At 37.1% G+C, this 23,293-nt stretch overlaps 3 protein-coding genes across 8 annotated transcripts; 1 reads left to right on the top strand and 2 right to left on the bottom strand.

Moving 5' to 3' along the window:
• LOC109946418 (multiple organellar RNA editing factor 1, mitochondrial) lies at window positions 912-4,278 on the bottom strand. 2 transcript variants are annotated; one of them, XM_020554021.1, is made up of 5 exons: window positions 3,751-4,278; window positions 2,723-2,820; window positions 2,577-2,642; window positions 1,383-2,401; window positions 912-1,216 (listed from the first exon to the last, which is right to left on the bottom strand). In XM_020554021.1, exons 1-5 carry the CDS (start codon window positions 4,143-4,145, stop codon window positions 1,205-1,207), a joined length of 1,590 nt encoding a protein of 529 aa, XP_020409610.1. In that variant the 5' UTR covers window positions 4,146-4,278; the 3' UTR covers window positions 912-1,204. The 2 variants fall into 2 exon arrangements, with proteins under 2 accessions (XP_020409610.1, XP_020409609.1); XM_020554020.1 differs by having other exon boundaries at window positions 912-2,401.
• On the top strand, window positions 8,231-15,229 carry LOC18789946 (MLO-like protein 4). Of its 2 annotated transcripts, XM_020555086.1 has the most exons (16): window positions 8,231-8,340; window positions 8,698-8,824; window positions 9,515-9,572; window positions 9,804-10,018; window positions 10,097-10,213; window positions 10,364-10,424; window positions 11,366-11,457; window positions 11,768-11,842; window positions 12,098-12,183; window positions 12,838-12,887; window positions 12,988-13,028; window positions 13,151-13,321; window positions 13,430-13,465; window positions 14,012-14,079; window positions 14,258-14,318; window positions 14,585-15,229. In XM_020555086.1, the coding sequence occupies exons 2-16, from the start codon at window positions 8,699-8,701 to the stop codon at window positions 15,011-15,013; spliced, it is 1,686 nt and encodes a 561-aa protein (XP_020410675.1). In that variant the 5' UTR covers window positions 8,231-8,340; window position 8,698; the 3' UTR covers window positions 15,014-15,229. The 2 variants fall into 2 exon arrangements, with proteins under 2 accessions (XP_020410675.1, XP_007227637.1); XM_007227575.2 differs by lacking the exon at window positions 8,231-8,340 and having other exon boundaries at window positions 8,361-8,824.
• LOC18793967 (tRNA(His) guanylyltransferase 1) lies at window positions 15,164-23,273 on the bottom strand. 4 transcript variants are annotated; one of them, XR_002269743.1, is made up of 16 exons: window positions 22,147-23,273; window positions 20,757-20,871; window positions 20,546-20,677; window positions 20,420-20,464; window positions 20,106-20,275; window positions 19,898-19,983; window positions 19,481-19,588; window positions 18,925-19,181; window positions 18,449-18,580; window positions 18,333-18,377; window positions 17,615-17,784; window positions 17,353-17,438; window positions 17,043-17,147; window positions 15,731-16,022; window positions 15,419-15,641; window positions 15,164-15,277 (listed from the first exon to the last, which is right to left on the bottom strand). XR_002269743.1 is itself a non-coding variant. In XM_007225651.2 (14 exons), the coding sequence occupies exons 2-14, from the start codon at window positions 20,858-20,860 to the stop codon at window positions 15,894-15,896; spliced, it is 1,569 nt and encodes a 522-aa protein (XP_007225713.1). In that variant the 5' UTR covers window positions 20,861-20,871; window positions 22,147-23,273; the 3' UTR covers window positions 15,306-15,893. The 4 variants fall into 4 exon arrangements, 1 of the variants encoding a protein (XP_007225713.1); XR_002269742.1 differs by having other exon boundaries at window positions 15,419-16,022; XR_002269744.1 differs by having other exon boundaries at window positions 15,419-16,022; window positions 18,342-18,377.

Here is a 23,293-nt window from a genome sequence, read left to right as displayed (position 1 = left end):
GACTGGCTCAAATTTGTTGATCACAAAGGGCTCAAAGTTGGCGACAAGATCATTCTTGATTCCGAGCCCAACGACTTTATCGGAAGCCATTTCAGAATTAGAGCACAAAAGTTCAACCATGAAGAAAATAAGTGGGTTGATGTTTAGCTCCTCCTTCTATATGAAATGATGTTAGGGTCCAATATAGTCGTCGATGGCGTCCAATAAAAGGACCGAAACATCAACCCTAATTTATTTTTGTGTCATTCTCGTTTAGCGTCTCCTACATTTGTGGTATTCTTAATAAACATTTGTGTTTAGCTCCTCCTATAGTCGTACTCTCCATATCTATTTCAGTTTTTCACTTCACTTATCATAGTCAAAAAAATTCTCTAACTCAATGAGTCCATTCTAATATGGCCAAGACATACTTAAAGAACTGTGTATTGTGCTTCTTTGACTCAATCTCTAATTGACTGACTGTTTTAAGAAGCCTCTTTGGTCTCTGCCCATTTCGCACAGAACCCTAAAATCTCGTAGCCCCGTCCCTGCCTTTACACTTAACAAGTATGCATTTTGGTGCATTTAATAAAATCTAAAGGATTAAAATCATCTTATGGTTCTTAATAGGCCATATCGTACCATTGTTATGAACAACGTACACCGAGGTAAAAACTACATATTGTACATTTCAATCTCAAATGATTTCATTCTGAAAAACGATAGCGATTTTGTATATGGACATAAGGTCACTGTTCCAAAATAGTCTGCAGGTGAAGTACTAAGAAGACAAATGGTTTAAGAACCAGCGGGATCCTTAGACACATTGGTTTCTTTCTAGTGCATTTTCGGGGATTATTGTCGTTATTTTTCGGTAATTGAACTACCAAGTAATTCAATGTGCTACATTTAATTTCTAGGTGAAAAGAATATACTTAAATAGGAACCAATAGCCATTTCCAAAACTAAAATATAACATCATTGGCACGCATTACATTCGTATACTTCATTAGGAGCAAAATTCAAGTTCCAAGCTCGTAAAACAAACGAGGAAAGCTAAAAGTTCTGATTTCACTAGGAAAAAAAAAATGATGCTCACAAGAAAATTTGACAGATTATGTACCATGGAAAGAGTTCAGAAGGTCAAGCAATCTCCCTTCAGGGACAAATGATTGATAAAACTCCTTCCTACATCCCATCTCACATTGTCATGATTGGCATGTCATTAATACCTCCCCTGCAAAAACCAACTACCATGAGCCATCTAAAATTTCCCAGCAAATTCCTCTCATTTTTTCGTGTCGCCTTGAAATTATACTGAGACTACCACACAAGTCCAAGTTTCATCTTTATGACCAAAAAAAGTGAGATTCATCTCAATTACTAAACAGTGGATCTCTTACTTGCTCAATTCCTGTCTGTCCTGTGGGTGCATAGTTGCTTTGTTCACCTTGCACGTTCCTCTGCTCCCCTTGTGAAAACCTCTGATCTCCTCCGTACCCAGGGTAGCTCTGCCCATTACCAGAAGCTGTTACTTCTGTTACTTGACCAAAGGGTCCAGAGCTTGGTCCTTGGCCAAATGCTCCGGAGCTCGGTCCTTGGCCAAAGGCTACTGACCTCTGTCCTTCTTGCCCATAAGCTCCAGACCTCTGTCCTTCTTGCCCATATGCTCCGGACCTCTGTCCTTCTTGCCCATAAGCTCCGGACCTCTGTCCTTCTTGCCCATAAGCTCCGGAGCTCGGTCCTTGCCCATAAGCTCCGGAGCTCGGTCCTTGCCCATAAGCTCCGGAGCTCGGTCCTTGCCCATAAGCTCCGGAGCTCGGTCCTTGCCCATAAGCTCCTGAGTTCGGTCCTTGCCCATAAACTCCGGAGCTCGGTCCTTGCCCATAAGCTCCGGAGCTCGGTCCTTGCCCATAAGCTCTAGCTGTTCCCTGGCCTTGAAATCCACCCAAACCTTGTCCATGAGTTTCAGTTTGTGGGGGAACATAATTCCTATCATCTCGCCTAAATCCCACCGGACCAGGAGGGGCATAATTCCTCTGATCTCCTTCTGGGAAGTTCCTTTGTTCTTGGGGATGATAATTTTGTTGCCCTGCTTGGTTATAATTGCCCTGATATGAAGGTACTGGATCTCTCCCTGGCTGATACGCATCCCTCCCTCCAGGGGTATTCACTGGTAAAGGGCCTCTATTATCTCCTTGTCTTTGTGAGCCATAAGTTTGTGAAGGTCCATAGTTCCCTCTATCTTGCATAGGCCCCTTCAGATTATAGGAGGGATTCCCTTGCTGATTAGGCGTCGGTCCTTGCCCATTGTATCTTGGTGGGTCAGGATTTCTGTTACGATCGTGGTATCTCCCCTGCTGTCTTCCATGATGAACTGGGGGTGGTCTTGGATAGATTGTACCATTAACGTATTTGTCTCCTGATATATATAGAAAACAATTTTAAATTGAACAAAACTGCTAGATATAGATGGACCAGCTCATTGTTTTACAAGTCTTAACACAGTCCAAATACCATAACTGGTTGAATCTACTGATAAATTGCAACTCACAATTCTCAAAGAGAACAAGCATTCATGTGGACGAAAACCTTACCTCCATATTCCTTGTTTTGTGGGTCAATGTAAGAATCTGGCAACACAAAAATAACTCCAGGTAAACCTGTTTCAGATAAAATGGAAATGTTAGAAACAGGACTCGGTACTATCATTCTCAATGGTAACGATGCTATCAACATTTACCTTCGAACTTCTGTGACTCTTCCTCAGACATTACGACCTGAAAGCCTGTGTACGTTGTAGTGCTACAAGCATACATCTTCTGTTTTGCCTCTTCCACACTGAATCATAAAATATATAAAAACTTATGATGAGCCAAAATCAATGTATATAAGACTGCTGCAAACATAATGCTAGCCTGAACAAAATGTCCAAGAAACTAGTAGCATCGACAAAATTGCACCCAGCAAACAGTTGATGATTAATACATAAATAGCCAATAATACATGCACCATAAAAGCAATTAGAATTATATTGTACAATTGGTAAAAGAGCTACAACAGAATGAACCACCAAGTATATTGTGAGAGGTTCGGAAACAAAATAAACAAAAAAGAAAGATTCAAGCATCCTTAGGCGATCAGTACGTTATAATGGTCCCCGAGAAAATGTAGTCTATCTAATAGAGCAACTCTATTTGATAGTCATGGAGCACTATTTAACATGTACATATCCCTTTCCTCATTCTGTATCATGCAACTGTCCAACACTTACGAACCAACAAGCTCTGTTTGCTTACATCCCAAAACCGCCCATCTGAACAAAACAAGAAAAGAAGAAGCAAAAATATATGCTTTAAAAAAATTCATACCCAAACCGATCGAAGGACAATTCATTCTGAATATCCAAAAAGTAGCAATAGCTGACACAGACATAGTTCCGATTTGAACACATTCTCTCTACATAAAAGGTACAATTCCCTATTATTCTTAGATACTGAAACGCACAGAGAGAGAGGGAGGCAAAAACACCACCTCATGTTATGATACTGCCAGTTCTTCTCCACTCTTCTATTCTCAGTAAACAATCACAAGGCACAAGGATCCACAACTCAATTAACACTTCAACTCAAAATCTTCCCTTTCCCCCAAATTTTCTTAGCCATCAAACAAATTACCACAGAAAAAACATACATCATAAACATATGCGCACACGCACACACATAGAGAGAGGGAGAGAGAGAGAGAGAAGGGCCCGGAAAGGAGTGTGACCTGATGTTCAAGCCTTTAGCACAGGTTTCCTCATAAGCTCTGACCATCTCCTCAGCCGGAGGCCGGTTGGTTTGCGGGTAATCCATGACAATGAGCCAGTGGTTGTAATCGCACCCTTCGAACAGTACCGTATTGGGGTCCATCTTCTCGTTTTGGTTGTTGTCGTACGGCGCCGATCGAGCAGAAGAGAGCGAGGACGACCTGAACGTCCGAGAATGGAGGAGGAGGGTCCAGGATTTCGGGTGCGATGCAGGAGATTGTACTGAGGTGGGGCCATTGAGCAGAGGAGAGGAAGAAGAGTGTGAAAATGACAGTGCAGAGGTTGCAGAAAGAGTGCGATGGAGGTTTGAGAGGGCGCAGAGGGTTCGGCGGATTCGAAGAGAGCTCAGCGCCATGGCTGGTTCTGTTGGTGTAGGCGAACCACAAATGAGAGACTATGCTAGGGTTTTGAGAGGTTTGGTCTCGTCGGGGTTTTGGAGAAGAGAAAACTCAACTCACTCCTGTATATTCTAGAAGGGACTTCTCCCCAAAAATAAAAAATAAAGGCTTAATTGCAGTTTTACCCCTGAACTAACCCATAATTCTCAATTTGCATTCTCAATTATTTTTTCAGTAAATTGAGGATACAAATTTGTTAAAAATAGCCAATTAGGTGTCTACTGTAGGGCTAGGTACGGTATGAGATGACACAGGATGGAGGTCATTCCGGTGTCAATCCTGAATAGGAGAATCAGGATGGGATGACATGGGATAACAGTTTTTGAAAACACGTTCAAACTTTACCAGACCCAAACGGGATCGGTATGATTCAGTATCAATGTTGATACCGTAAAAAATATGCAAAATTTTATAAATCAAGTTTAATATAACAAAACCCTCAATCAAGATTCAAGAGTCTTGATTTAAGACCAACCAATAAATGGAAATCTCATACAAAGTTCAAGTGAAATGGAAATCAAATCTCATACAAAGAGCTTCTTGTGGGATATCTCATACATGTAACGCTCTTTCTCAGTCAACTTAACAAACGTAAGTCGCTTCGCTTCTTATTCTTCAATCAGTCTTTTATATTGTCCTAAGAGAATCATATTTTAAATATAATTGAGGCTACCTGGAGTTCTGAAGTAATTTGTGTTGTTGGGTTGCATGTTGTAATTTGAACTATATCTACTTACCTTTCCTTCATTTTGCTTATGGACAGATTTTGGTGGGAGGCATGACCGTTGGGAAGAGTATTTTGCTTGCAGTTTTGCTCTGTTTCTACATGTAATTCGAGTAATTTTCCTGTGAGGTTTAATAGCTGCTTTGGAGAAGTTTGGAGAAGAATGGAGATTTGATTTCCAAATTAAGTACCCCCTGATTTTTCTACGCAGAAACTCGAGAGATTTTGGGTTGGGGCTTTCCTTTTTCACTGGTTTGGAGAAGAACGGAGAGAGGGAGAGAGAGAGAGGGAGGAGGAAGAGGAAGAGGAAGAGGAAGAGAAGAAGATGAGATCGATTGATGGTGGAGGATTTGGGAATTACAACTTCAAATCGTGATTGGAGAAAGGAGATGAGAAGAATTAGACAGACGCAGAGAAATAAAGAGAAAGATGAGTAGACGAAATATCTGTGGAGGAGAGTAGGGGTGGAACTAAAATTAAATTATGATTAAAAAACTAATTTACTGTTCGGTACGGTATGACACCAATCGGGATCACAAATATGGAACCGATGTCGTGTCAAACAGTAACGGGATGACACGGTATCATTCTGTTTACACTTCAACACCAAACAGGACGGCACGAGATTGGCACGGTTTGGCATGGTTTCGGTATTCTGGTTTTGATGCCCACCCCTAATCTACTGTCAGATTTTGAATGATTTTATCCACTTCTCCATTACTTTTCCCATGTGATTCGCACATGACCTACTTATGAAAGGCAAAGTCGGTACTTCACCCTTCCCTCCTTATATTCCTTCCTAATTAGCCCCAGGCCCTAAAAGAGAACAACACCAGAATGTATGTTAGAGATAGTGATATTAGAAGAATCAAAATAGCAACGAACTATCTTTGGTGAGCCAAGCATTAGAGAGCAAATTTTTATAGAGAAAAGGAACATGAATAACGTTAGAGTGACGAAAAGAATGAGAGTCTAAGGTAAGAGATATGGTACTAGTTTTAGAGATAGAAATAGTATCACTATTATTAAGAGCATCATTTAAGGAACTAAACTCAGGAATGTGATACTATGACTAGTCATATGGTAGGTGGTGCCAGTATCAGGATACCAGACATCAAGGCTAGTAGATGGATATGAGGTAGAGGAGTAAGAGATATACATCCAAGCAAAATGAGAATATGAAGCAATGAATCGATGATGACACATAGACACATTATGACAAGTGGCGTGACAGATGGAACACCAAACAGATCCAAGAAGTCCATGAGAAAATGAGGCATAAGGAGCACCATAACGAGGCATTCGATACGAGAAGGGAAACTGCCAAGGCTGCGATTGAAAGCAACCAACACCACGTCTATGGTTGCGAGCAAGACCACAACCATGATAAGATGGAGGGAGTTAGGGCAAAAAGAGGAAAAGGAACAAGCAAAAAAAAAAAAAAATGTTGTTGAGTGACGGTGAATGCATAAGCAATAGATGAGGAAGGTCGAATGGTTTGAGACTCAAAGGAGATGAGGTAAGCATAAAGATCCTTGAAAAGAGGCATATGAGGAAATTTAAGAATAACTATAATGAGCTTGACATAATCAGAGCCAAGCCTAAGGAACACTGTCGTAACAAGATCATTATTGGTGACACGTTGACCAATAGTTGCCAAAGAATCAACTTAAGACTTAACATATTGAAGGTATTCATGTATAGACTTCATGCCATTGGAGATATTCATAAGTTGAAATCAAATATTAGTTGCATTAGCAACATAAACTTCAGAAAAATGTTGACAAAGGCAGTCCTAGCTAGCATGAGAGGAAAGGGGACCAACAATGATCAATAGACATATTCAGATAAGGTGGAGGTGAGATGACTCATAACGAGTTGGTCCGCCTTAAACCATGCAGTATAAGCCAGATTGGCAGAGGCAAGCTGATCACTAGAACCATAAAGGGTTTGAGAAGAAGCCATATAACTTTCATCGACATATCTACATACATAATGACTAATAAGGAAGGGGCGCATCTAACTCTCTCATAGAAGGTAGTTAGCCTTAGAAACTTGAGAAAGTAAGCAACATTGGAGCTAGAAAGAGAGAAAGTAGGAGTGGGTGGAGCATCCATGAAAGAAGACAAGAGGTTGTAAAAAAGAAATTTGAGTTACGGCAGAAGAAAATTGGTCAAGAGAAGTTTGTGAGAACCTTTGATACCATGTATAATAGTGAAACTCGATAATTTATCCATAGAGAGAAACCATGTATTTATACACCCCAAGCCCATAGGCAAAAACGATGGAAACCGTAATCTACAAGAACTCTAAAAGAGCAGTTACATCCCATGTGAAATAAGGAGTGCTAAAAAGGTAAGACATCTAACAAACTAGTTTTTTTTCCTTCTATATTTTTGGACTTATATGTGAAGCTCCCAAAAATCTGTCCACTTGACTCCATCCTCACACTTACACGGACAACTTCTATCATTGTCGAAGCATGTGTTGTGTGGCTGTTAGGCAGAAGACGTTAATAATGTGGCTCTGATACCATAAAGGTTGAAGTTCAATCCAAAATATAGTTAGCAATGGGGGAGTGACCCAATTCCTTATAAGCACATGCTAAGCTCTTTAATTTTTCTATGGAAAGAAAGAGAGATGAAGGGATCATCGGCACATGAGACCAGTGTCAAGGTAGGGTGGGTGGTTGTGATGGGTTGGTTAAGCTATCGTGATTTCTTTTTAAATTTTATTAAGGGTGTAATTTTAGGGGAAAAATGTGCGAAGTATATTTAGTATATTAGGGTCCCAATTTAATTGGACATGTGCAGTTTAGTTCAGCACACTAAACAGAGCCTAGGGATGTGAATAGAATTTCATATAGATTTGGGATTATGAGGAGGATTTTATCCTCAAAAGACCAATATTACTTATTGTTTGAATCAATAGCTTGCTTCGCAACTTCCTAATGTACAAGAATAAATTCTTCTTTCAATTTCTCAAAAATGTTTAGCAAGACATTTTGTTGTTAATCAAAGGACTATGTTGTAAAAGTAAGCTTTGGAGTAGTTTTAAGCCCACATATATTTGGGCCAACATTAAATTTTATAAGTTCGGCTTGTTGGGGCTTGGTTCAGAGCCATGCCCATTCCGAGTTATGAAATTTATAAATAAATGCACGAGATTGGCTTGTTTTCCGAAACTGTTATCATTATAATCGAAGTAATTTAATTGGACCGAATTAGGATTTCATTTCTACCCGTTTTGTAAATAATAAGGGACCGTTGGATCTTTAAAATTCCAAAAGGGGGAGTTGTGGAGGGATATGCTGCTTCTTCATGTGAGTAGGTTTTGAAGGGGACCTGCAGCACCGTGCGACACCATCACAGCCACACAGAGAGACAGAGAGACAGAGAGAGAGAGCAGCAATTCCAAAGCAATGGAAGGTGGGTTTGGTTAAAAAATCACAACACTGACAAAAAACTAATCGATAAATATAATAGAAATAAACTAAGCTCCTGTGTTAAAAGAAGAAGATCCTACTATCATATTAATTATTGAATTATTGAATTATTCAATTCAAACCCCCACATCCAACTTCACTTAACATTAATATATTACAGAACAACGTGGTCTAGCTTCATCTTACTATTTCCCACTTCCCCGTTTCCTGGATCTTTCCCTTTTCCTCTACTTTTTTCCATTTGGGTTCCATTTTCTTGAGAAAGTTTCCAGCTTTCTAAGTAAGAAAGTTCAAAACTTTGAGAGTGTGAGAGTTGATGGTTTCTTTTGTTGATACGAAGAATGGAGGTGGTGATACAGCAACAAAGGTCCTTGGCCGAGACACCAACTTATTCAGTGGCTTCGGTTGTTACGGTTATGGTGTTTGTGTGCCTTCTGGTTGAAAGGTCAATCTACAGATTTGGAAGGGTAAGCAGGTTGAGTTCTGTTGTTGTTTCCTGTTTGGTTCCTGCTTTTGCGTTTTAGCTTATATATTTGCTGATGTCTAGATTGTTCAGCTAAGTTTGGAGATGTTTGAGAGGAAACAAAAAGTTATTTGTAGTGCTGCATTTGGTTGCTGAGAAAATGTCAGAACTGAATAGAAAAGATTCAAAGAACAGAAAGAGAATTTCTGTTTTCCAGCTATGGTTTTTATTTGTCAGGGGCCCATGTAGCTATCTGGCATAGTTTACTTTGGTTTGGAGAGGATTGAAAATAATTATGCAATAAAAGATGATGCTCTGTTTGGTTACAGAGAGTGTTTAAGACAAATGCTGATTTATAGATTCTTTAGCCAGCTAGCTACATTCTTGAGGAAGACGTCAGTTGTGTTCATGAACTCTATTTGGTCTATGAGAATTTCTGTAAAAATGAATTAAATTTTTTTTTTTTCTTAATTAAAACTGCATATCTACCTGCTTAGTCAGTTCACAACTTTCCTCTGGTTGGCTGCTAAGAGTAAAGGAAACAAAATAAATCAAATTCAATGTTATTGTTCTGATGGAACACAATTTGGCTTATTTTAGTGAGCTTATGTCAAGTTCTGGAAGGCATTTATGAATTTTTGGATTTAAGATTTAAGATTTTCTTATATTTATTTGTTTTTTTTATTGTGTGCAGTGGTTAAAGAAGACTAGGAGGAAAGCTCTATTTGCTTCTCTGGAGAAAATTAAGGAAGGTGAGTTGAGCGTGGGGTTTAACAATAGAAGTTCTTAAAATGTTGAGGGAATCTGACTGCTGATATTGTTTCAGAGATGGGTTTCGGCTTTGAGTTTTGATTTGTTAGTTAGTCATCTCTCTCTTTTAATTTTGGAGTGGTGGACTTCTAAGAGCCCTAGTTATGTGACAATGTGGGTTAATTTTGCTATATTTTTTCTGTTTTAAATTCACATTTTGGTCTTCCTGGCAGAGCTGATGCTGCTCGGGCTAATATCTTTGTTGTTGGCGCAATCAGCAAGGTGGATCTCTGAGATTTGTGTAAATTCTTCTCTTTTCACCAGTCAATTTTATATCTGTTCTGAGAGAGATTACAGCACCAAGGAGAATGCCATGCTAGAAAGTTCTTCTCCTAACAAGACTGAAATTCCAAGAGGATTAATTAACTCTTCTCATCAATGTGGTGAGGTAAACTGATGTCCAAGGTTGAATTTTGAAAAGATTTGTCGACGCATTCGCCTTACCAATTCTCATGGTTAACTGCAGGGCCATGAACCGTTTGTTTCATATGAGGGACTGGAGCAGCTGCATCGTTTCTTGTTTGTACTTGGGATCACCCATGTGTTGTATAGTTGTTTGGCTGTTGCCTTGGCTATGAGTAAGGTGCGGTCTTCATATACCTGATTGATTCTGATTGACCTAATCTTTATATCCCTGATTTTATATCTCTAGTTCCTGATATTTCAAACTAGTTCAAGTATTTCATTTCCTTGTGATGTCCACTGCCTTCTGAATTAGTGCACATGTTTACAGATTTACAGTTGGAGGAAATGGGAAAATCTAGATGGTCCAGTGGCTGATGCCAATTTGCAAGGTACACAATGGAAACTAAAAATAAAATACTGCCTCTTTGTTCTGCACTGACTTAGCAACTTTAGAATTTCAAAATAAAGTCTTGTTATGCTGGTAAAAATTTTCTCACTTGGTGATGGTATAATGTAATAGCCTAATTGATGTCAATCTCAAGGCCATATGACACCACTTTATATCCATTAATTCTGTTCCGCGTAGTACATGTCGTGTTTTGTAATTGGAGGAATTGGTCACTAAAGGTAGATAACCTGATGCCTGCCAACCTGCAACATTTTCAGACTAAGCAAATCAATATTGCAAATATCTCGTACTTGCTAAACCAAATAAATTACATTTGTCAATTAATTTAAACAATAAAGGCTATTCTTCATAAACAAACCGGGTTTGCTGTATTAAGCACTTAACTTCTGTTTGTAGAGGGCTATAGCACAACAGGCCTCGGTTTCTTTTTGTTAAGTCTAAACCGAAAAATGGTGATACAGGGATAATTGGGCCAATACAAGTTATCATGAACAAAAGAAATGTACTCCTCAAGTTTGGATGAATTTTTAAAGTTGGAAACTAGAAATGCATTAGTGCCTTTAAGCAAAGACCCCTACTTGAGACTATTTCCTTGGGAGTTTGATATGGGAAATATCTTTTAGTTCATTGTCAGGGGGTTCTAATAACAAGCAAATTACAAAAACTGTTTTGGAAGATGATGTACACTTGGCTGATGCAAGTTCATACAGACACTAGTATCTGCTTCTGTATTTGAGTCCTAGAAGATGAGTATTATTCAGAGGTTTTATTTTATGCATTTTTTGTTTCTTTTCAACTGATAACAACTTCTAGTGCATTTTTGAAGCTTTCTTAATTATCCTATTTCTGCATGTCTTTGAAGTACTTATATCATCTATCATCTTGGCTATATTAGCCTTCTCATCTTGGTTTTTCCTATAGCAAAGAAAAACAAAGTCATGACGCGGCAATCCACCTTTATTTTTCATCACACATCTCATCCATGGAGCAGGAATCGGCTTCTGATTTGGATGGTAACTTTTCATCCTTTTCATAAAAGATTTGAATTACTTGCACCCCCTCCCTTCTAGTCACCATTTTAAAACTAATGCCTTACGTAAATTGTGCTCTTATGACAGTCATTATCACAATTTTATTTTGAACAAGACAACTGTTACAACACCTTGTCAGTCAAAACTTCTTATTGTAAACAATAGATGAATCAGATACCTTATTGCTTTTGATCTTAGTGTTCCCCTTATCTCCAATTTTTTGCTATATCTTTGACGTGTTGAGTTTTCAAATGATTGTAAGGTAATGTTGATTTGTGTCCTAATACTGCAGCTCTGCTTTCTACGACAATTTAAGAGTTCCATACAGAGATCTGATTACTTGGCTCTGCGTTTGGGCTTCATCAGTGTGGGTATTTTATTATTGAAGCCCTTAGTTGTACATGTTTCCTACTGGGCTTATTTTCATTTTGACTTTCTTTCTTTCATATTGCAATAGAAACCTCGAAATATTTGAACAAAGTGCTGCATAGCTGCAGATTTTGCAGTATTTTGAGATTTGTAACACCAGTGCATTTCTGTTGACTCTCTTGTTCACTGGAACATCATTCTCTCATTGCTTTATCATTTTATTATTGTACTGATTTGTGTTAATAATATGCAGAAGCACAAACTTCCACTTTCTTATAATTTTCATAAATATATGGTCCGGAGTATGGAAGATGAATTTCAGGGCATTCTGGGTATTAGGTAGGCACTTTTCTGGATTACATAATTTATATCTATGTAGCTTGATATAATAGTGTCTTATTTGATCTCTTGGGTTACCTTAATTCTATTATTGTTGTTTTATGTACTTGAGTTGTCATGCTTTGCCCATGCCCCTAGGAATTAATTAGAATACTTTTAATTATGGTTGCAAATTAAGCCTTCTCCTTGAACGTCAATAATAAAAGTGGTCTACATCTTTACTTTAAGATTAATCTTGAAGTAATGGAAATTATATTTATTTATGTTAGATGTAAGATTCGGATAGTCATTATACGACTCTGAGACCAAAAATTAACTGACTGGCCTTTTCTCCACATCAGGAAATGTAATACTTGACTGGAAGAGGGTTTTTTCAACACTTTAAGTATCCCATACCGGACATATGTTCCAAAATTGCTTTGTTTATACATCACAAGTGCCACATTCTTTCGATACTGTTAAGATGAGTTGTCAAAAAAAAAGAAAGAAAAAAAAAGAGGTTAAAACAGCTTACAGTAATCTAATATTGAACATTAATTTCTTCTATATTTCATCATCCTATAACTCTTAAACATATTTGATTTCTTAAGCACTTCTTAATTATCTTATGGGGAAGAAGCAAGGTTGTATCTGAATTAACTTCTGATTTTGCAGCTGGCCACTTTGGGGATATGCCATAGTGTGCATTTTCGTAAATATTCATGGTAAATTCTTGTATGTTCAGATGCAAATAAATATACTGAACTTATATATATTTGGAGCCTTATTTCCTAACCCTTTTTTTTTTTTCCCCAATTTCTGCAGGTTTGAATATTTACTTTTGGCTTTCTTTCATCCCTGCCATTGTAAGTACACATACTTGTTATCATTGAATTAAACTAAAATACCCTTAAATCAATTTTCCTTCCTTTTTTTTTTTTTTTTTTTCATTCTGATGGAACATTTTAAATCTTCTTGCATTTCAAAGCTTGTCATGCTGGTTGGAACAAAGCTCCAGCATGTTGTCTCTTCCTTAGCACTTGAAATTGTGGAACAAACAGGGCCAGCTACTGGGACTCAAGTAAAGCCACGTGATGATTTGTTTTGGTTTGGGAAACCGGTGATACTACTGAGGTTGATACAGTTCATCATATTTCAGGTTATGAATATTTGCAATTTACATCTTATGTGTATATATTATTTATGAATATTTGCAATAAATCTTCATGAGAAAAATCCTCACTCATTTTCTTGTGCATCCCTGCAGAATGCATTTGAGATGGCAACATTTCTCTGGTCCTTGGTAAGACATAGTCGCATGAAACAATATATAAATCGGCTGGATGCAATTTCAGAGATTTTTCCTTACATTGTAAGCTTGTAATGGGATGGGAAATACTTTGTTGATTAACATGCTTCTGAAAGCAAGGAAAACTTTCAAGGAGAGTTTACAGAAAATAAAGAAGTAAAAGTCAGATAATATATACATCACATATGGGCTTCTTCTTCACTAAAACCTTTTTTATTTAAATCTTAATTCACCAGAAAAATGTACTATTACTTTAAGATAATTCATAATACAAAAAAGAAAAACCATTATATATTTCCGTTTTATTTTTCCTGTCTAATATTAAATAGAAATTGGTAAGCGAAGTTGTTATACGGTGCATATAATTTTTGTATTCACACTAATAGCAGAATTGACTGATTTCTGCATATAATTTTCGTATTCACACTAGTAGCAGAATTAACAGATCTGTTCTCCTTGCTTACAGTTATTGAAATTTTTTTTTTGTTGTGTGCTTGCTTTTTCATTCATGGGAATTGTATTGAGTTTTTCTCTTTGTAGTGGGGACTTAAGGAGAGATCATGCTTCATGAAAAACCACTTAATGATAGTTATCCGGTTGACCTCTGGGTAAGTTGCCTTCTCTGTTATGTACTTTTATCAAACAACAAATTCCAGTCATGCCACTTCTGTTGATAATACATATGAACAGTATCCTAATTATGCCAATCAGCCCTAGAGACTATGGATTTGTTGGATCAGTAATATGCATCTTAAAATATTTTTATTAATTTTTCGAAAATTGCAGTGTTCTTGTTCAGTTCTGGTGTAGCTACAGCACAGTGCCTCTGAACGTAATTGTCACACAGGTTTGCTTAAACTCTTCAACAATTCTGAAATATAAATCTTTGGATTTATTGGAACAAGACAGAAAGTAAATGTACAATTCTGCAGAATGACCGATCACTTTGCACAATGCACATGGATACACAACTTTCAGTAATTGTTTCCTTTGTCAAACAAACTAGGGGTTTCTTATTTATAGGAACATAGAGAAGTCAGAGAAGATTGAAATTTGTTCAAGTTGTAAAAACGAGGTATTTTGATGTTCATTCTTCGTATTTGATGACAACAGATGGGATCACGGTGCAAGAAAGCTCTGGTTGCTGAGAGTGTCAGAGATTCACTCCATAGCTGGTGCAAGAGAGTAAAGGAGAGGTCTAGACGCGATTCTGTGCATTCGCATGCTACAAGGTCAGTTTGTTCACTTGATACGACAATTGATGAGAGAGATGAAATAACAGTTGCATCTGGCACTTTGTCTCGGAGCTCTTCCTTGGATTCACTCCATCAAGTAACTGTAGCGTCAGTGGAACATCCTGAAGCTGTTCTTGAGCCGTCTGAACCACCTCAACATGAATACTCATTCCGAGTGGAAGAGTATTTATCTGAATCGGTAAGAATTAGTGCATCACAACCTCCAACCATCAGTGACGAAGATGATGAAGGCAATGGAATGGAAGAAAAGGTGGATACTCTTTTAGAGTTGTTTCAGAAAACATGAGTTCTTGGCTTCTCAAGCAAGAATTCAAAGTATTGTTTGACAACTTAGCCAGTTGAGGCTTCTCTTTTGGCATGGTTAAATAGAAGATATCTCAGATAATTAAGTAGATTATAATGCAGCTGAGTTCAATGTACCACTTAAAGTTCATGTTTGGAATAGTGGCTGAACACTGGATGTATATCCTGTTAAGCAATGCTCAAACTCATTTCCTTCCGCTATCAGTCTCCCTTGTAAGGCCTACCCTTCACTTTTAAACTCAGAAACCTGAGAGAGAGAGAGAGAGAGAGAGAGAGAGAGAGAGAGAGGATTTAAGAGAAAATTCACGTAAGGGTTTACAAGCTACAATGATTTCATACTACAAATGAGAGTACAAAAACATTAAACAACTCATTTAATTAGAAATACCTTATCCTGAAATAAACTAAGCCAATACAAGCAACCACGGTGAAATATAGAGATCACACTTAACCAGTGAGCTCCTCTTCCCTGTGGGTTTCAAGTACAACATCAGATGAGGGATAAGCCGCACAACTGAAGACAAATCCACACTTCAATCTGGTCATCATCAAGGAAGCTCTAATCTTACTGGTCCACAACTTTGCAAGCACGTGAAGAGCAAGAACCAGCCCTGCAAGAGTAGGGTAAGTCAAGACTGGGCTCCACAGAGACAAAGCTTGTCATGCTGGTTGGAACAAAGCTCCAGCATGTTGTCTCTACCTTAGCACTTGAAATTGTGGAACAAACAGGGCCAGCTACCGGGACTCAAGTAAAGCCACGTGATGATTTGTTTTGGTTTGGAAAACTGGTCTTCAATTTGGTATTGCTAAGGTCTTCAATTTCTCCATAACAAAGAACTCGGTGCTTCACAGCATCTATGGAGTTACCTATAAAGAATTGTTGGATGCGCAGCCCAAAAGCTTGGCTCAATTATATTACAATGTTCTACAATAACTCTTTTCAAAGAATTTCCACCAGGTTTTTCTTTCTCCTGCATCATTGTGATGTCTTCCTGCATGCAGAATAAATACAAGAGCTTAAAAATGAAACCTGCATATCAAGGGAAAATAAAGAACTAGCATGTAAAAAACCATTCGGATAGAAAGTCCTTTGAAGTGTCTAAAGTGGATCTCAAATTTCATAGATGGTGTGTATTTATGTGTGTTTCTTAATGGCCAAAGGAAAAAATAGATCTCAGATTAATTGGGAGTGTTGTGTGCGTTATCTACTCAAGGCTCCACTAGACCTCCAGGCCATGCCTTTAGTAGCATCCTGGGTGGGTGTTTCACAGACGTGTACTAAACAGAAAAAGGGGAAACCAAGAGAATGAAAAAAACTGCAGAAGAGGAGCTGCTAATGGCCAACCCCACATTAGTCAGAATGCTGTGTGTATCTACTCAATAGGACTCCAAAAGAGGTCAACAAACGCATAAACAATCACTTATCCTTATTTTCTCACCACTTCTAATCTCAGAAGTGGATATAAAGGGTATGCTCCAAAAGATTTCAGTCATGGAAACCTACTGAAAGAATGACCTGCAGATGAGTTGGGTTACTAATTCCATCTCTACTCAACCAAATCAACTTGGGAATATCCCAAGTCCCAACTGAAATATTAGTTACGAGTCATGATGAAGCAAGGACAGAATTATGCATATTCCATTAATCCACATTTTCCACAGGAAAAGTATAAGATGTATCTACTGACACTGGTACTCTGGTCAAAATACTAGCTTAAACTTGGGAAAAAAGGGTTGGTTGCCAAACTAGCATCAATGAGATCTGCTATTAAGCAAGTTGGCCATCTGGCCCATGTGATCTATAATTCAGCAGCCCAGTAAACATTATTTTCCTCAAAGGCCAATCCGAACTAATTAGTCCAAGCTTTCCATATATAAACTAACCTATGTATTCCTGTCATTTTATTATTTGAGTGAAGTTAAAGATGAACCGGTGGTAGGAGTTGCCGACATCTTATAATAAAAAAATATTGCACTGAAATTTTCACATCCAATAGAGATAGAAAGACAACCTTGTCCCAGAAAATGGAGGAACCTTGGCGAAACATGGCTGGTAATTTGTGGTAGTCAATACCAAATTGCTTCAGCAATTTCTCTTTGTCTCCAGTCTGAGTACCCTGTCAATTATTTTATTTTTTTTTAATAAAGAGGGCTACCACAAGAATATGAAAATCAAGCAAAAATAATATTCAAGGAACACTAAAAAAATTTGGAATGAAAAACCTACATACAAAAGAAAATTTTATTCAAATTGATAAAGGTGGAGGGTAGACTCCTAGAGAAGAAAGATTGTGTCCTAAATATACTGCATGGACCAAATACCTTTAGAAAATTCTGAGCTTCACTTTTGCTTTTTCCAGACTTAACAAGCTCCCAGAAACAAGTATTGTATTGATTGTTGATATGGCCTGCAAACCCATTAGAAATTTGACTCCACTGAATTTACAACATTATCCATATGAAGTACATAGTTTTGAATGCAACCTTAAACAAACTGAAAAAATTATTGCTTCTAGCTTTTAGTAATGTCAAAGAGTTAAATCCCATTTTCTCTTTTTTGAAAATTTATAGCTGAAATACTCACAATCAACTTGTCTCCAGGCTAGATAGTCTCGAAGAATTTCAACTGACGGATAGCACACAGCACGTCCATCAAAATAAGGAGGGTACTTTAACTCTTTTTGATGGAAGAAATCTTTCCATTTCGTTATGTATATGGAAGTGAATAATGACACAATGGCGGATACTATCTCACTGCAGAGGTGAAGTTGTTAGTAATTCTAATACTGGTCAAAAGGACCAATTTGATTTATGGGGAAAAAGTGCTTCAAGTATAAACAATATGAAAGACCTAGCAGAGAAATATAGGAATTTGAGGCCCAAAAGCTCGTTTCTTCAAACAAAAGGTACTTCAAACAGTGTTATAAAAGAGCTTCACTGAGAAGCACCTTCCTGGGTTGAGAGCAAGCATGACCTAAAATAACCTTAGTTTTGTAATTCACTACAGAAATATTAGTTAATCTATGCATATAGAATAAGAACGCATTGTCAACGATTGTAACTATAAATCTAACATGATCTAAAATCTAACAATAATCTTATTGAATGAATAAATAAAAAAATCCAACAATCACCTAAAGTCTGAAATACAAAGTAATTCCTGACCAAGAAAATTCATTATTAATAGTTGACCTTCTCAATCAGTTTCGTCTCCAAAGAAAAATTTAACCATATTCCATATAGGATATCCATTAACAGCATCTAAAGTTTAGAAACTATAAGAAAGATGATGGAAGAAAAACCTTGCTTGCCTTTGATAGAAATGAGAATCGTTCTTCAGAACAAAGCTGCAAAATAACAGGAACAATTAAACTAATGTTATAGATCACAACATTCTGATATAAAATCTATTTTATACCTGTATTCATCACTGACTCCATAGGAGAAAACTATGTCTGGAAACTCTTTTACAACAGCCACTGCACATGCATTCATAAGGTTGAGGGCTTGCTTATCATTCGGCTTCACAAATTCATGAACATCTGAAAACCTTCGAAAAGCCAAACAGCTAAACACTAAGTATCATTTCTAGAATTTTAGCATGATATCTAACAACAAAATTACATGCATCTATGTAGAAATTAATAGTCCATGTTGTATACTGTTTTTAGTGTAACAATGACTTAGCACTTTAGTTGTACCCACTTAATGGTCCAACATGGAAAATTCTCAATACGTGATCTAAACAGAAGAAGTAAATTTTATAACCTATTAAATTTTTAGGATTGGAACCATTTGTAGGACACCTCCCCTTAATAATTAACAACCCACGAGAAAAAATTTAGACCAACAACAACCACAATAAGCTATGTTGTCACGTGAGGAATAGTTTACCTGTGAAAATGGCAACCATCAATTCTAATAACAATCCAAGTTGAGGGCATCAGTATTTTTTTAAACTGGAAGGACCTAACATAATCCGGTTCAACTTTTCCAATGTCATTTGTAAAGCTACCGAGCTCCTTCAGAAGACCAGTGTGATTGTTCCAAAAACATTTTCCAGCTATATTCTTTGAATGGACTATGCTAGACTTTTTTCTAAGTCTCCTGACAGGAGAGCCATTTTCTCTGTGCTTTACAATGTCAATCACCTGAATAATGTGCAATGAAGATTTCAGCATGAGAATGCATCTATAATGTCACTTGAACTAGAACACATTACTAAAGGCATCTACAATTCCTAACAAAACAGAAATGTTAAAATATGCATATGCAAGTGCAGGTTTATTTCTTTCAGCATTTTCCATCATACGTATAAAATAAAGTATGCAAAAAGCCCAAGAGTTCTACCTTTCCAATAGATTCAAATAAAAACTTCCTAGAAACAAAAGTGGAAAGTTTGATTTCCAAGATCAGTACGATAGAGTTCACTACAGAATTGAAAGATAACCTCAGTTTTCAAAATGCAGGATCCTTGTCGGAACATCGGATTCAATTTCTGGTAGTTAATCTCAAAATTTCCGAAAAGAAGATCATTTTTTTCTTCCTTACTAGTGCCCTGCATATTACATAGATAATCACAGGTGAAAAATAGAATTATAAATATCAACATTCAACAACATTCTGTATTTGAAAATTAAAATTTATTTTTAACGGGTGAAAAACTAGACCATTTTCAATAATAGAAAAGAAAAGATTGAAGCACAAGTATCTCACAACATAACGTTAAAAAGGAAAGGACACAAACAATAAATATAATTGTAAGGATAACTAGACGAACGCATGGTACAGTTTAACATAACCTTTTCCTCAAATAAGCATGCATCTATAGTCAATTAATGCATAGAGTACAATTAAATCTTCTCACCCTTAGTAACTCCAATGCTTCACTTTCGGTCTTTCCGCATTTAATTAGCTCCCAAAGGCAAGTATTATGTAGGTTATGTGTATGACCTGCAAACACAACATGTAAATAGAAAATTCACTTGAAAGTATTTCTTGAATCAGAGACTTGTCATTTGAAAATGACTATATAGTAACTTACAGAGTCGAAACAGCATTATGAGACTACTTACAATTAGTTTGTCTCCATAGAAGATATGATTGAAGGACTTCTATTGAAGCACAGCTTATAACCCGTGCATGAAATGAAGGGGAGTATCTTAACTCCTTATGAGGAAAGAATTCTCTCCATTTCATCACATATACCGAAGTGAAGAAAGATACAATAATGGACTCTACTTTGCTGCACATACAATTTGCATATAAATTATTTCATCAAAATTGAAATTGAATACAACCTAAGAATCACATGCAAATAAGCACTGTTACAACAATCTTAGATGCATCACAAACAAATAAAGCTGAATTTAAGGTTGAGAATTAAAACCTGGCACGTCTCTGGTAGAACTTCGATGTCTTCTTGAAAACAAAGCTGTAGACAACACAATGAAGCTCTCATACAACTAAGTTAATATAAATGGAACATAAACAGATTACATCGCAGTTGCAGTACCTGTACTCGTCACTGAATCCGTACAAAAACACAACATCAGGAAACTCCTCTGACACACAAATAGCGCATGAGTTCATCAAATTCAAAGCTACCTCGTCATTTGGCTTCTCAAACTCATGAACTTGAGAAAACCTGAAGGAAAATTAAAGGAGAAAATCATTGTCTTGTCGTCTCAAGCTCACACAAGCAACGAGAGGGAAGGACTAAAAACCTCTTAAAACCACGGCCGTTGATTTGAACAACAATGAAATTGGGCAGAAAAACCTCATCGTCGACTTCATACGACTTGACATACTCATATTTACTATTTGCCATCTCGACCAGCTCTGCTTATCAGAACAATTATCAAACAGTTGTTAAAAACAGAACTAATGATGATATTGGTCATGAAATTATCATACAACACTTCTTAAAAACAGAAAAAATGAGGAGCATTACAGCAAGCCAACATATAATGAAAAAGAAAAATGTGAATCTCATATAATCTCCAAATGAATAAAGAGATATATATCACTAAGTTTAGATGCATGACAGTTTGTATGATTACCCAGAAGGCTATCATCAGTCTGTAGCACATTACACGTTTGAGCAAACTGTCATTACACTACAAACTAAAACCCCCAGAATACTACAAACAACACAAAGGGGCACATAGCTAAAATTGAACCCTGCAGTATTCAATTACAAATTAGAGCTGTAAAACTAATCAAAGGATATATAACAGAGTAATAGAGGAAAACCAAGATTTAATCATCAATGCAATCCAACGCCCCACCCAAAAAAGAAGAAGAAGCAGTAGCAGCAATTACTACCAAACATCCAAATCCAGGAGTAAAAAAACAAAGCATATGCATCTGTATCTCATCCAATCCATTCTGGAACTCTCTAACTCAACAAACATTAAACCATTCTCACCCATAAGGATTTACCAAATTATTAATCACATTTTAAGTACCAGTATTGCTGGAGCTATCTATTACGTACACTTTAAGTGGTCCAAAATAAGCCCAGTTAGTGAGCTTCTAATCCTACTTAGTCCAGTTGCTAAGTAAGCCCTTGTTTAGTTCAAGGCAGGATTGGTGCCAAATAGCCCAATCCCTGTCCTAGTCCGGTCTAACAAACATTCCCTTAAAGTGTTGTCGGCTACATGACTCTTGACTATTAATTTCTCTGAAGAAAAAGTTGATAATTAATTTTAGAAGGGGCCAGGAGAGGGGATGTGTGATAAGTGTGATTAGGTGAGGGCAGAGAGAGAGAGAGAGCAGCAAGCAGCAAGACAGTGCAGGTAAGCATCAGATAAAAGCATCTAATGATGAAAATTGAATGCGTGGGATATATAAACCAAAATCGATTACACCACTGTGATTGACTATGAAAACTTAGGGCCACAAGATAACACTTTTATTGTTTATAGTGAAGAGCTCTTGGTTGGCCTGCTCATATAAGTACCTAAAAGAAGAAAAATATATATTGCCCAGATTCATAGAAAAGCAGGATTGTGAAAATACAAAAGCCAAAACTTCTAGTCATTGCCACATTGTTCAAACAAAAATAACACATATCTACCAACCACCAGCAGCCAGAAATCAAAAGACGCATACCTCAAGCACAAGAGAAAAATACCAAGTTCAACCCAAATGAAGAGGCAGAGCACTAAAACACCCAGAAGAAATTTATCAGCTTTCCAACTCTATTTTATCGTTGGGGAAATAGGATTGAGAAGAGAATTTGTTGGTGTCTGAATGTGGAAAGGGAGAGAGAAGCGAGAGAGAGAGAGAGAGAGAGAGAGAGAGAGAGAAGTAAGTTTTTTCTTACTTTTGAGCCAAAACCTAGAAAGAAATTAACTTAAAATTAAGGAATTAAGGAATTGGAATCGTATCAATTTTTTTTTTTTTTAAGTTGATTTAATTTCTAAGTTTGAGGATATCTGATTACAAATTAATTTCTTAATGAGAAGTGAATTTGTGATATTAACTTGATGACAAAATAGGGATGCAACTAGTCAGCTATTTGGTAAGTTACAGCTTCCACCGGGACAAGGCAGAAAGTAATCACGTAATGAGTTCTATGTTAAGGGGCAAAAAGTTCTGCTGATGCCTGAGATTTTCATCGTAATTGTAATTAGTTTTCTTAACATTTCAATGACATGTTTTCTGACTAAATAATCTTTTTACCCAAACAGGCTGATAATCTTCGGCGGCGGACCTTACAGCAGATGTCATGCATCCTAACAATCCTTTACTCTTGAAAACGGACAGTCTTGTTCTGGAAAAGTTAAAAGTAATGCATTTTGGTATGTACGAGAGCTCCGACTGCAGACTTCACCAATGATAGTTTTTACTTACTACAATCAGAGCTGTGAGCTGAGCTCTGTTATAGATTCACTGCAGTATTTTACCAGAAGTGGCATGGAAGATCCGACTGCCGGAGCTTGCTATATGCATGTTTTCGGCTGCAAGGCTGTCTTTGACTCAATGAACACAATCTTTGCTGTGAGCCAACTCCAACTGTTTCATTGCTAAATTTATCAGATTGAGCTTACTTTTAGGCTTACCTTTTCATGCTGCGTTTTTTATATGGGATAAAAAATTTGGAAGTTGTAAAATGACATCCTTTTACATCCGTCTAGAGTATCGAGAGGCCCCTTAAGTTATAATCGTAGGTGTTACTTATAATTATTTATAACTTGAGCTGTAAGAATTGAAAAGCTACTTGGAATGTAATTTTAACAACCCTCTTTGGATCCTG

Source organism: Prunus persica, chromosome G1, assembly GCF_000346465.2.
Source record: "Prunus persica cultivar Lovell chromosome G1, Prunus_persica_NCBIv2, whole genome shotgun sequence".
In the NCBI taxonomy this organism is placed as follows: domain Eukaryota; kingdom Viridiplantae; phylum Streptophyta; class Magnoliopsida; order Rosales; family Rosaceae; genus Prunus; species Prunus persica.
Note: the sequence above shows the minus strand (reverse complement) of the source record. Positions and strands in the feature narration are given on the sequence as shown.

Coding starts and splice junctions, on each gene's coding strand:
- LOC109946418 (XM_020554020.1), bottom strand. CDS start 4,145: ATGGCGCTGAGCTCTCTTCGAATCCGCCGAACCCTCTGCGCCCTCTCA. Junction 2,821..3,750: donor GCTAAAGGCTTGAACATCAG/GTCACACTCCTT, acceptor TTTATGATTCAG/TGTGGAAGAGGCAAAACAGA. Junction 2,402..2,576: donor ACAAAACAAGGAATATGGAG/GTAAGGTTTTCG, acceptor TATATATATCAG/GAGACAAATACGTTAATGGT.
- LOC18789946 (XM_020555086.1), top strand. CDS start 8,699: ATGGAGGTGGTGATACAGCAACAAAGGTCCTTGGCCGAGACACCAACT. Junction 13,029..13,150: donor TTTCTTTCATCCCTGCCATT/GTAAGTACACAT, acceptor TGCATTTCAAAG/CTTGTCATGCTGGTTGGAAC. Junction 14,080..14,257: donor GTTATCCGGTTGACCTCTGG/GTAAGTTGCCTT, acceptor CGAAAATTGCAG/TGTTCTTGTTCAGTTCTGGT.
- LOC18793967 (XM_007225651.2), bottom strand. CDS start 20,860: ATGGCAAATAGTAAATATGAGTATGTCAAGTCGTATGAAGTCGACGAT. Junction 18,378..18,448: donor GGAGTCAGTGATGAATACAG/GTATAAAATAGA, acceptor GTTATTTTGCAG/CTTTGTTCTGAAGAACGATT. Junction 17,439..17,614: donor AGCCTGGAGACAAGTTGATT/GTGAGTATTTCA, acceptor ATGGGTTTGCAG/GCCATATCAACAATCAATAC.